Below are 12,100 nucleotides of genomic sequence, written 5' to 3'. Positions count from 1 at the left end.
ATACATTTCACTTGGTTAAAAAAAGATATTAAATGTAAATAGTAAGTAAAAGAGAGCAGGAGAGGCTATACTAATATCAGACAAAATAGACTTTAAATGAGAAAAGTTTATAATAGACAAAGAAGGATATTATATATTAACAAATGGTTTAATGATGTAAAATAAAACAATTATAAACATTTACATACCTAATTATGACCATCAAAATATATAAATCATGCACTGACAGAACTAAAGGGAAAAATAGACAGTTCCACAATAATAGGTGGACACTTTAATATCTCACTCACAATAATGGATGGCTATATACATAGAATGTAATATTGTTCACGCTTAAGAAGGAAGGAAATTCTGACACGCTAAAACATGGATGAACCTTGAAGACATTATTCTAAATGAAATAAGCCAGTCACAAAATGACAATATTGTATGATTCCATTTATATAATAGATGCCAAGAGTAGTCAAATTCATAAAGACAGAAAGTGGAATGGTGGTGGCCAGAGGTTGGAGAGAGAAGGGAATAGGAAGTGAATGTGTACTGGGTATAGAGTTTCACTTTTGCAAAATGAAACGTTTTGAAGATGGATGGTGATGATGATGACACAATATGATCTTAATACCACTGAATGGTACACGAAAAAATGGTTAATATGGTAAATTTTATGTTATGTGTATTTTACCACAATAAAGAAATGTGGTATTAAAAAAAGTACTATGCAAAGTTTTTGGAACGTTTCTACTTAAAGTCATACAAAATTAGGATAGGTCAGTCTGGGATCATTTAGAGAGAATCCTATTTGAAAGCAGGAAGTTAGTAACTCCTCAAAGTACCTTTCAAATCAAGAGCTGACAAAAGATCTATATCCATATGCTTAATATTTCCATTCAATGGCTGCCAAAATATCAATATATTTATTAAAAATTTTGCCAGAGATAGATGTTGGTTAAAAATTTTTAGAGTATTTTAAGAAATAATACCAGATATAATTCTTTTAGAGGGGGAAAAGGGAATCGGCTATTTCATTGAGCTGACTTTTATTGAACTATGTGACCAAACTTCGGGCTAAATGGCAGCTGCCCCAAAATATAGTATGGATAGAGATGGGGGCGGCTTAAAAAGTAACTAGGGGTCTTCTGCTAAATATGGAGAATAAAATTAGAAGTTTGGGGATTTTCTTTGGTGTATACAGAGCCCACTTTGGTATTTGAATTATAGAAAATGCTATTTAGGGGGAGAAAACAGACCTATTTTATTATATAATATGAAGGACAGTTTTAAAAGCATATTACATGTGGGTTTTTTTTTACTCCCAAGGTGATGAGACACCCAGATCATGTGTCGTCCAGTGTCTATCTGTGGGCTCATCATGAGAAACTTGTCATCATCGACCAATCGGTGGCCTTTGTGGGTGGGATCGACCTGGCCTATGGAAGGTGGGATGACAACGAGCACAGGCTCACGGACGTGGGCAGCGTGAAGCGCGTCACCACGGGACCATCTCTGGGTTCCCTCGCAGTAAGTAGTTTTCAACATTTACAGAAATGCATAAAAGGGACACACTTTGGGTAAGAGTGTCTGACAGTGTGGCTTATTGACTGAGTGAGTGACAGGTGGCATATCCCTGGGTGAGAAAGGACCATTGAGTCACACATTGATAGCCCTGGTTTCAAAGACCACCTGACAACTCTGTAACTTTGCATCTCTTAGTCTCTGTTTCTTGTAAGAAGAGGAGACAGATTCAATTGGCTATCTCATCGTCAGCTCCTTTGTTTTCCATATAAATTAAAGATTTATGTCCTATTTGAAAAAAAGTTCGTTAGTCGTATGTGGCACTTGGGCTTTACGTTAAATAAGCAGCCTTGTTACAGATAGCTGCCAAGGTTTTTGGAATCTTCCTAGTTCAAGACGTGTAAAAAATAGGATAGGTCAATCTGGACTCATCTAAGAAATTCTGTTTGAGAGCAGGAAGTTAATAACTTCTCAAACTACCTTTCAAATCAAGAGCTGCCAAAATATCTATATACCTAGCTCCACGTATTTATTATTTCAGCTCAAGTGGTTGCCAAAATATCAATACACTGATTAAAACATTTGACTGATGGATATGTTAGTGACTTTTCTGGGAAAATAGAGATTTAGTGAATAGGTAATAGGGAGAGTAAGTGACAGAAAAAGCGTTGCTTACTTAATGTTTATCAGAGGAAGAAGTTCAGTAGCTCAACCATGAAGGTAACGTATGTAATTGTATTTGAGATAAAAAGATTAATTGGTATGAAATGTCAAGAGTTTGGCCACCCTAAAGGAGAACGACAAAGGCACGCCTGGTACGCCTTTGGTAGTATTTAAACAGCTCCCCAGAATTCCCCACTGCCCTGTGGCTGACCTCACGCATTACTGGGTGTCTGTTAGGGAGCTTCTGTCACGTGCCAACTTTACATGTCACCTAATTGGAATTAAAGGGCCACACTGCAGTGTATCTTATGCAGTCTCTCTCTCTCTCTCTCTCTCTCTCCCCCCCCCCCCCCCCACCCATCCCTCCCTCTAATAATTTTCTTAGGCTGAAACATCAGAGTCTATGGAATCCTTAAGCCTCAAAGATAGAAACAAATCTCCTAAAAAGCTGCCCATCCTGAAGAGTGTTAATGACACGGATTCAAAACTGAAAGGAATAGGAAAGTCCAGAAGGTTCTCCAAATTTAGCCTCTATCAGCAGCTGCAGAGGCACCACATGCAAAGCACGGACAGCATCAGCAGCGCTGACAGCAACTCCAGTAAGTCCTCGTCTTTGCTGGAAACGATCTCGGCGATGCTCGGTTCCCCCGTGGCCAGAAACTCTATTCCTGGTTTTAGAACCTGTCTTTCAATAATGGAGTAAAATGAGCCATGCCGAAAGGTCACTAGAGTGCCTTAGTCAACATCATGCCATCTCATGGCTTTGTTGGCCTCATTTTAGAACAGATTTATTGATTATTCACAGAAGTAGTCCTAACAACCACAATTCATGCTTTGGATGGTAGCAGAATGACTAAGCATTTATTCAATAGTGCCAAGTTATAACGGAAAAAGAACAGAATGAAGAACACTTTATACAGTTTTTATAGAAGAAATTTCATTTCTCTTCCCATCCAGAAATACATCAAGCTTTTATCCTCAAACATCGGGAATTTTGCATCTTATAAATGTACTGTTCTTTTTTTACACCTGCCTTAAAATCCCTGTAATTTTCTGTTGCACAGAATTTGTGACTGATCCTGTACCCTTGCCTCGTATTAACCATGATCACACATGCTTTCCAGTTTGCAAAACCTGATATATACAAACATATTTCTTTGTAAAAAAAGAACTCTCAACTTTCTCCAGGTTACTGTAATCACTGTAGAAGTCGTCAGAATTTAATCCATGGTTTAAAACCCCACTTGAAACTCTTTCGCTCTTCCAATGATTCTGAGCAGGGACTCGCTAGACCTAATGTTGGTAAGTGACTGTGAAGCGATGGAACCCGCTTAGGCTTTGGCTGTTGCTGCATGAGCAGAGTGTGTTTCTGGATTGGCTTTCTGTTCACACAGTTTCATGCCACACATGTTATTGAGAGCAAAGCATGGGAGAGTACACAAGAGTCCCACCCCGCATGAACCTACACTCCAGCACTGAGCTAAAACCTCACCTAATAGCAGTGCAGTGCAGGGCACCGGCCGCTCAGGGCTGTCGTAGACATTCTGTGGAAGGCATGAGGACTTCTCTGTGAGGAGACAGAAAGACTTTCATGGCACAGAGACATTGGAGTTAGGTTTGGAAGTAATTTGATCGGGCAGCTGAGGGCAGGAAGACATTGCAGGTGAAGGAAATGAGTGGAGCAACACTGCTGCAATGGGAAAGCACCAAGTGCTTTGTAATATTAGAAAATACATCATTCGGTGGAGATGCATCTGTGTTATGAGACCAGGAAGCTATACCACAGTCACATTTGGACTCCCCGACAGAAATAAAGAGTTGGACTTTTATTTAGTTAAAAATCTTGATGATCATCGAATAGAGGTTTCGTGCTCTGACTGAATTTTTAAAAATTGTAATCTGATAACCTTTGTGAAGAAGAATCACATACTTGAAGAATACATTAATCAGGTCTAATTTATGGTGGTAGGAATGAAGAGGACTTGGCAGTGGGTCAGATATAGGGACAAGTAATCATCATAATAAATAGCAAACATAGTAAAATCACAAGCTAGGGTTTATGGTGTGCAAACTCTGCTGGTCATTGCCCCAAGCCCTTGTGGTGCTTGGTTGCAATAGTGTTATCTTCTTTTTACAGATGAGGTAGTTCAGGGTTAGAGGTGATAAGTGACTTGGGCCATGAAGTTCCAGTTTATCAGCCTCCCAGAGTTCATGATTCAGATTTGTGATTTAGCAGAAAAGTAGATTACTACATCCTGACCTTTTGTTCTGGTGTATTCTTTAGGAGATGACTGAGTTAGAGCCCAGCCAACATGGCTGGATGTGAGTCACTTGTGGCTGGCAGGAGCTAATGAACCTGATAAATTGCCCTGGACTTTGAGCAGTGGTTCCTAGCATTCTTTTGTCTAGGGACCCTGTGTTTTTTTGTTATTTTTGTTTTAAACTGATTATATATAATGAACTAAAGCTCCAATGTAACTGTTAAGTGAATTTGCGTGTTATAAATCATAAAATGGGTATACAATAGACAATGGAAGAGACTGAGGAGACATTTTATTTATTTAGCATCCAGCTATTACTTGATGCCTATGTGGACTCGGGGACAACTCACAGTGATTCCTGTGCTCACCGGACCTTCCAAGCCCTAAGACAGGAACTGGGAAGCCTCCGGGTAATGCAAAGAGCCAGGTCAGGGGTGAATGCAAGGGCAATTATGAAAGGGAAAGGATTGGAAACAGTTCCAGGCAGTGCTTTATGATTCCACATGTGGCTTTGCTACTTTAGGACTAAAGTTGAAAATGAGATGGAGGAAGGAGGCTGGCAAACCCTGATGTGGAGGGTCTGAGTGCCGACCGAGTGGGTGTGTTGCTGACAGCAGGATGGGGCCAGTGGGAAGGCAGATGCCAGCCGGGTGCTGAGCAGAGGAGGTAACTCAGGCCCACGTCAGGCTGAGCAAGGTGATCTGAGGACACTAATGTGAGTGGTTTTCAGGTGCCGATGGAAACCTCCCTAATAAACTGGATACATGTCTAGTGTGGCGTTGTTTTATTAAGACAGAGAGAGAGACAAAAAAAGTAATTACCCTAAATATCCAAGAGTAGGGGGATGGTGAAGAACGGAATGAGTGGCTATCCCCTTGAGGGAATTGTGCTCTCATTAAAAACGAAGTGGGGATAGACAAATAAATATATACGATTCATTTGTTTCGTGAAAAAAGTGTTTATTGAACTCCTATAATATGCCACTCTTCTAAGTACTAAGGATGTAGTGAACAAAACAGCTGAAATTCAGTTAACTAGTTGGAGGTTAAGGATGGGAATTGTATCTATAAATAGCTCATCAAACACAATATAGCAGGTAGTCAGAATTCTCATGGAGAACAATAGAGCAGGGGAAGGGGGAAGAGCAGAGGGGAGCAGTTACTATTTTATATCTACCGTGTTTGCCCAAAAATAAGACCAGGTCTTATATTATTTTTTGCTCCAAAAGACACATTACGGCTTATGTTCAGGGGATGTCATCCTGAAAAATCATGCTACGGCCTATCTTCTGGTTAGGTCTTCTTTTTGGGGAAACACGGTAGTGGTCAGAGAATTCTTCTCTAATGAGAGTTTTCAACAGAGATCAAAGGGAAGAGAAGACTGAGGATAGAGGAGGTGTGGGGGCAGGGTGTCCCCACCATGAGGAAGAGCCAGGGAAGGTCTGGGAGGCAGGAGGAGACTGCTGTGTCCCAGGAATGTGGCTGGAATGGAGTGGGTTAGTGGACAATGACAGCAACAGAGTCAGAGAGGGCTGGTGAGTATGTAAGCGCTTGCAGCTCTTGAAAGGATTTTGGCTGTTACAACTGAGTGAGATAGAAAGTCATCCGATGGCCTTGAGCAAAGGACAGACAAGGTCTCACTTACATTTTTACAGGCTCATTCTTCAGAGCAGACCGGGGTGGCAAGTAGTGACCCAGCAGATACTGAATACATTTTAGGTGAAGCGGCATTTGCTAATGTACTGAGTGTGGGATATGAGAGCTAGAGGAATCTTTCCAATAACTACATTAACATACAAATTTAAATTTTTAATATGAAAAAAATGAATTTCCGTAAAAAGGGAAGCCAAAGGATAGTTGAGTCCTTCTGGTGGAGCAGTGCTTTGCACAAGTCTGTTCCTGAGACCCTGGTGTTTTTCAGGGGCTCCGAGGAGGGTACTGAGCATGTGGGCCCCTGGCCCTCCCACCTCTGTTGATACCTGATTCAACCAGAACAATCCTGCTTGTATCGTTTTGTATATTGGAGTTCTGCGTGCATTTGTGTTGAAAAAAAAAAAGTAAGATTCTACTATTAATAATAAAGGAAGTTTAAAGAGCATACATAGCTCTACATTTAAATCATGTAATGACTTAAACTGATATTGACTTGTACGCGTAGGGCTTGAAACCCAAATTAAGCATAGAGTGACTCTTCATTAGAAATTTGAAACGGAATGTTTGCTTGTGTTAATAACTTCCTTTCTTGAGGATATGAAGTGGAGTAGCTTCTCTGCCATGTCAGTTTCACTTGCGTGCCAAAGGTCGTGATGAATTGGGCTTTTAGTGAACCTTCCCGGTGGCATGCAGAAGTCATGATGGAGTGCATGCAGCATCACTGTAGCTGTTCCGGTAGAAAAATCGCACCATCTTAAATGTCATTAGTAACCATGGTAGATGTCTGTAGTATGTATTTAAATTCAAACTCACTCAGCCATCTTCAAGATTTTTTTTTTTTTAATTATGTTGCAAAAGGGAGAATTTCAAGTTGACATTGCTTTGCTTGATACGATGTTATTTTAAAGGGACTGAATTTTACGCTCCTTATATTCAGGGACTGTTTGCTGAGCTCTTCCTTTTACGCAAGATTAAATATATGGCTGAGGGGGGTAAATCTCAATTTAGTTAAGACAGGTGTTTCAAAGTTAGATATCTAATCATGAGGGACAGTGAATAGTAGGTTAAGTTGTTTTTAGACTCTGTTCTCAGGTATGCAGTGGTATAGAATGTATAAGACTTATTTTCAGTTGTCAGAGAGCTTATTATCTAATAAATAAGTGTCAGTTTTAAGTATTTTACTAACCTTGTGTCTTAGTAATTTATCAGGGGGAGATAACCCTACTGACAAGAATTGTTGGTGAAACCTTCTCCACAAATGTAAACACTGAACCACAATGCCAAAATCCAAAAAAGGTTCAAAACCAAAAGATTTCAAAAAACATGTAACTCATTAAGCCCTTGAGTATTCGCAGAAATTCAGTAGATAGAGACTAAGAAGGGGAAAAACAGGCATTCCAGGTAAATATTATATTGTAAGGGACAGATACGGGAAATTCCAAAGGTATTTATTTCAGACCTAGGTGTGGAATGTAGTAAATACATAGAGGTCTACCATTTCATGCAAAATACTGGGGGTCATATGTGGTTCAGAAATTAAAAGATTCTGGATTTTAGAAAGGTAATATAATACCTATACTCTATGTTATGTTATACTCGTTGCAGGGTTCAGGGAATACCCTATAAGTAAATCGTTTATATTTGTGCAACACCAAGTGGGATAAATAAAGATAATAACCGCTTGTCAGTTCAGGTCAGGTTTTGCTAATAAATGAGGTGTGAAAAACCATTGGATTTTCAGAGCTTTGGGGGTTTGGAATTGTGGTTAAAGTTTAATTAACTTGTGTAGATTGGGGTGGTGCGATATAGCTGTACCAGTGTATGGAGGGCCTTGCGACATTGAACTTCATCAACGAAATGTTGGAGAATCTCGGGGGGTTACGGGGTGGAGGTGTGATTTGAAGGGGATGAAAGGTGGGTGGGCAAGTGGAAGGAAGGGTTAAGCGTTTTACTAAGTTACACTAGAGACACGGGGAGCCTGACTGGCTTGTTCCAAAGGGCCTGAGAATGAAGCGAATGGGACAGACTTTTTCCAAAGGAACAACCAGCAGAATTTCAGTAGGACTTGGGAAGTGGTGATGAGGAGGTGGGTAGAGAAGACAGGGAAGCGGGAGGAGCCAAAGGTGATTGTGAGGTTTGAACTTGAAGAACTATAAACAGAAAGCAGAAATCTCATGGGAAGCCTTGATTTTGTGGGAATGCTAATGATTCTCGGGTGACATGCGATTTCAAAGTTCTGGCAGGACAATTAGGTAGACAAGTCAAGTGAGGCACTAGAAGTGGCTGTAGATCACAGCCCAAAAGAGAAGACAGGGCTAGAGGGGTACACCTAAGCGAAAGTTGGGGGGAAACCTTGTTAGGGAGGAGGAGTGAGGAAAGATCCAGAAGATGGGTTGGAATAATGGTAGGGGAATGCAGCCTTGAAAGCCAAGAGATGAGAGAAAATGGAGGAGGACGTGCCAAAGCCAGAAGACACTGGGCGAGGGGCAGGAAGACACCGTTTTCATGAACGTTAGCAGCCGGAGTCTGCGCCACTGATGAATGAGGATTGCAGAAAACTGACATGAAAATCCCGTACCAAAAGGCAAGGCAGGTGCAGTTATGAAATCAGTTGTGAACCAGGTACTGACTAGTGAGAACCCCTCAGGTCAGCATTGCTGGTGTAAAACACCCTCTTTTTATATAGGCGCTTGCGCGATTCTGAGCGGTAATCTCAGTAACTCGGAGTATTTGGCTCTTTTGCCTTAATATTTTATCTGTTCCTAGGATGACCTTGATCGTTTTGGAATAGTTTAGGCCATGACCAAAAACAAAAACAGATTTGAATTAGGAGCAGGTTGAATACAATTAGTACCAAGATAATTTTCTAAGACTAAGAATTTCCTTGGTTTTGTTTTTCTTACCATAATTGATTATCAGGTAGAAGTTAATTTTTAAACAAGTGTATGTGTATATATGTAAAACTTTAGCTGAGAATTTCTCAATTGACAAAAACAAATTTTATATATACTATATATACATATGTATATGTGGGGACAGAGCCCCAGAGAGCAGTTTCCAGGCTCTCGGCCTCATGTGGAAAGGTGCTGGCTCGGGTAGTAGATGGCCATCAGCTGTGGCTAGTTGGCTGTCAGCTGTACTGTAACCCTTGAGCCATTGGCCACTAATATAACTGCTGCGGCTACATTGGGGAGTGGAGTCGAGAGGGAGTTGAGGAGAGTCGGTCAGCTGACAGAAAAGCGGACAGCAGGTCGCACGTCATGTGAATCCAGCCTCCAGCGAGACTATAGTGGTATGACTCCCCTACCTATGACTCCGTGGGTGCTCCTTTTTGGCCTCACCACATCCTGCGTTCTTAAGTGGGGAGCGGGAGCAGAGACCCCACAGGCCGTCCTGCACGACAGTATATTTTCAATTTGGAATTTGACCCCTTATTTATCTCATTCTTTGTCCCTTTTTTCTTTCTTTTCCTTTTTTAAACAAAGTGCCAGGCTTACTAATGAGCCGACAGATGAGCAAACAGACCCGCCAGTACTTTGTTCTCTCAGTCTTATAGAGCAGGAAAATAAATTACTGGGAGAAGTCAATAGAATTCTATTTTTAACATTTAGTTTTGTTAATCTTTAGCGCGGTATGACATTTTTCTTTAATAGAAAATTGTAATAACCTTTGAAGGTTAATCATTCAGTTTGAGATAGAATATTAGTAGTGTGGGGGGTGATTGTTTAGGAACTTTCGCCTGCAAATACTTATTGATTTCCTATTGAATGCCAGGTCCTACACCAGGCAGTGATGGGATACACTCCCCACCCCTGAGCAATTTACATTATAGACTTGTGGCGGGTGGGGAGGGAGCGTCCTTGTGAAATGGTTCTACAGCAGTTACTAGGGACAGCCTGTCCCTACTGGGAGCTGGGAGGTGTCCCCAGGGCAGGTGACAGTGAAATGGCTCTTGAAGGATGAGGAGGAGGTCAGCCTGAGAGGAAGGGGCGAGCGTTCCAGGCAGAAGGAGTAATGTGCCAACTGCACAGAGACATGACAGACCAGGGCTGTCAAACCTCAGTGAGAAATATGGTGCACGTGGAGCCTGGGTTGTATGGGGAAGAGCAAGGACCAGAGAGAGAGCTTGGCACCAGTTGGGGAAGAGACTTCTGTGTACACTGAGCCCTTAGGATTGGACCCCCTGTAGGCAACAGGCGATCCTAGAAAGCTTTTAAGCAAGGAGTCTGCGTTGTAGAAAGACAGGTCTGGGACAGCGTGGTGGTCGGGGGACCAGCTCCGTACTCTCACTGGCTACTGCATGTGGTACTATCTATTCACTCAACAAATATTTTTGCATCCCATGTCTGTTTGTTAAGTGCTTTTTTTGTGCCAAGCGCTGCATTTGTGATTTGTAATTCGGCTGGTCTTCCTGCTTAGTTGTCTCTGTGGTCAATATAGCCCATAAACATACAAACGATTTAAGTCAAAGTGTTTGCCCCTGAATAAAACTGTTCCCAGGAAAGCTCTTTGTGAAATGTGGCAGTAGCAGGCTGCTTTTGCGCCTATGTAGTCATAAGCTTCTGGCTGTTGTTGCAATAATTTTTCTGGCTGTTATTTATAAGTTTATAAATATAGAACGTTAGAGCCCCAAAGATCCTAGATATCATCTAGGCCAAATTCTTCCTTTCACACATGAAGGATTTCTGACCCAAAATGGTGAAGTGCAGTGTCCCTGAGCTGGCCAATTCCAGGGCTAGAATGTCGGCTGTTTACAAACTTGAGATTCTTTCTTTTTGAGACGCAGAAAACAAGAATTGGGTAGTAGTTGTTCCTTATATTGGTTGAGGAAAGAGAAAGGCGTGACTTCTTTATGGCCACTACACCTCACGTTTCTCTACCTGACCTGGCTTTACTGCTCTCTGATAGTCCCTCCTAGCAAGATCTTTATTCACAGTTAACTCTGTGATCCATTCTTCCAGTGATCTGGTGGATGGTAAGAATAAGAATGTTGAATTTCATTGTCACATGATGAACCTGGTTATAGCCCCAACTGCCCCCTAATAAAAACTTGAGAGTTATAAAACATTGTCAGTCCATAGCTGCAGATAGAATAGACATGTGCTGCCCTAATATTGAGTCTTAAGAAAAGTTAATAAGTCTTTAGGTGTTTTCACAAATGAGAGTTGAGCCTCCTTTCCTGGGGCCCGCCTGAACCACAGTCTCTGAGTGAGTCTTGCTCCGTTCACAGACACGGGCTCAGTCCGCAGTTTGCACACAGGCATGGGAGAGCTGCACGGGGAAACCAGATTCTGGCATGGGAAGGACTACTGCAATTTCGTCTTCAAAGACTGGGTTCAGCTTGATAAACCTTTTGCTGGTGAGTACCATGGTAGTGGGTGGCTGCTTATATTTAGTCTTTCACCGGGCAACATCCCAACAAGTATGCGAGTGCATGATCGAGTGTCTTTTGTTTTCCTTTGTTTTGTTTTGAATATTTGCTAAAAGTTTGGAGACTAGGATTCAGTCATACAATTAAGGATTTCTTGTAGTTACAGTAAGAAAAGAACATTGAAATAGAGGGTACTTGTTTGAAACCTCCAGGTTTTATATAGGCAGGTAGTTGGGGTAATAATCTGTAATTCTACAAAAGATGCTACCCTTCCTTTGATCATCTATTCTGCTTACCATCTTCATTTTCCATCATTAAAATGACATATTTTCAGATTATCACGGTGCTTCTATATATAAGAGGAGATAGAGATGGCACTGCTTATGTAGCCTGATATTATTTCAATAGGGCAAAAAAAAGTAATATCAAGTACACAACCTTAGATAATTTGTACCAATTCACATTTTGCCTTGTCTAGTGATTATCTAATACTCAGTGCCATGGAAACATATTTGGGGAGGGGGATGCCTGAGGGACTGTGTTCCTCAATGTGAGATCTATCTATGTGTCCATTGGTTATGAAGATATTGTTTCACCCAAGCCAGGAAATATACGTCTAGTGGACAGTACCACGTTGCCTT

At 41.3% G+C, this 12,100-nt stretch overlaps 1 protein-coding gene across 8 annotated transcripts in view; it reads left to right on the top strand.

Moving 5' to 3' along the window:
* The window catches only part of PLD1 (phospholipase D1), a 180,299-nt gene that overhangs the window by 110,977 nt on the left and 57,222 nt on the right, over positions 1-12,100 (top strand). For 5 of the 8 annotated variants that reach the window (XM_019735181.2, XM_074327913.1, XM_074327908.1 and 2 more), the window contains 4 exons: positions 1,318-1,518; positions 2,561-2,774; positions 3,364-3,477; positions 11,319-11,447. In XM_019735181.2, the coding sequence (XP_019590740.2) occupies positions 1,318-1,518; positions 2,561-2,774; positions 3,364-3,477; positions 11,319-11,447 (658 nt within the window). The remainder of the gene's footprint in view (positions 1-1,317; positions 1,519-2,560; positions 2,775-3,363; positions 3,478-11,318; positions 11,448-12,100) is intronic. The other 3 variants (XM_074327905.1, XM_019735154.2, XM_074327921.1) reach the window with 1 other exon arrangement.

This window comes from Rhinolophus sinicus, linkage group LG01 (assembly GCF_036562045.2).
Source record: "Rhinolophus sinicus isolate RSC01 linkage group LG01, ASM3656204v1, whole genome shotgun sequence".
Classification (NCBI taxonomy): Eukaryota; Metazoa; Chordata; class Mammalia; order Chiroptera; family Rhinolophidae; genus Rhinolophus; species Rhinolophus sinicus.
The sequence above is the reverse complement of the archived record's forward strand: the minus strand, read 5'-3'. Positions and strand labels throughout refer to the sequence as shown.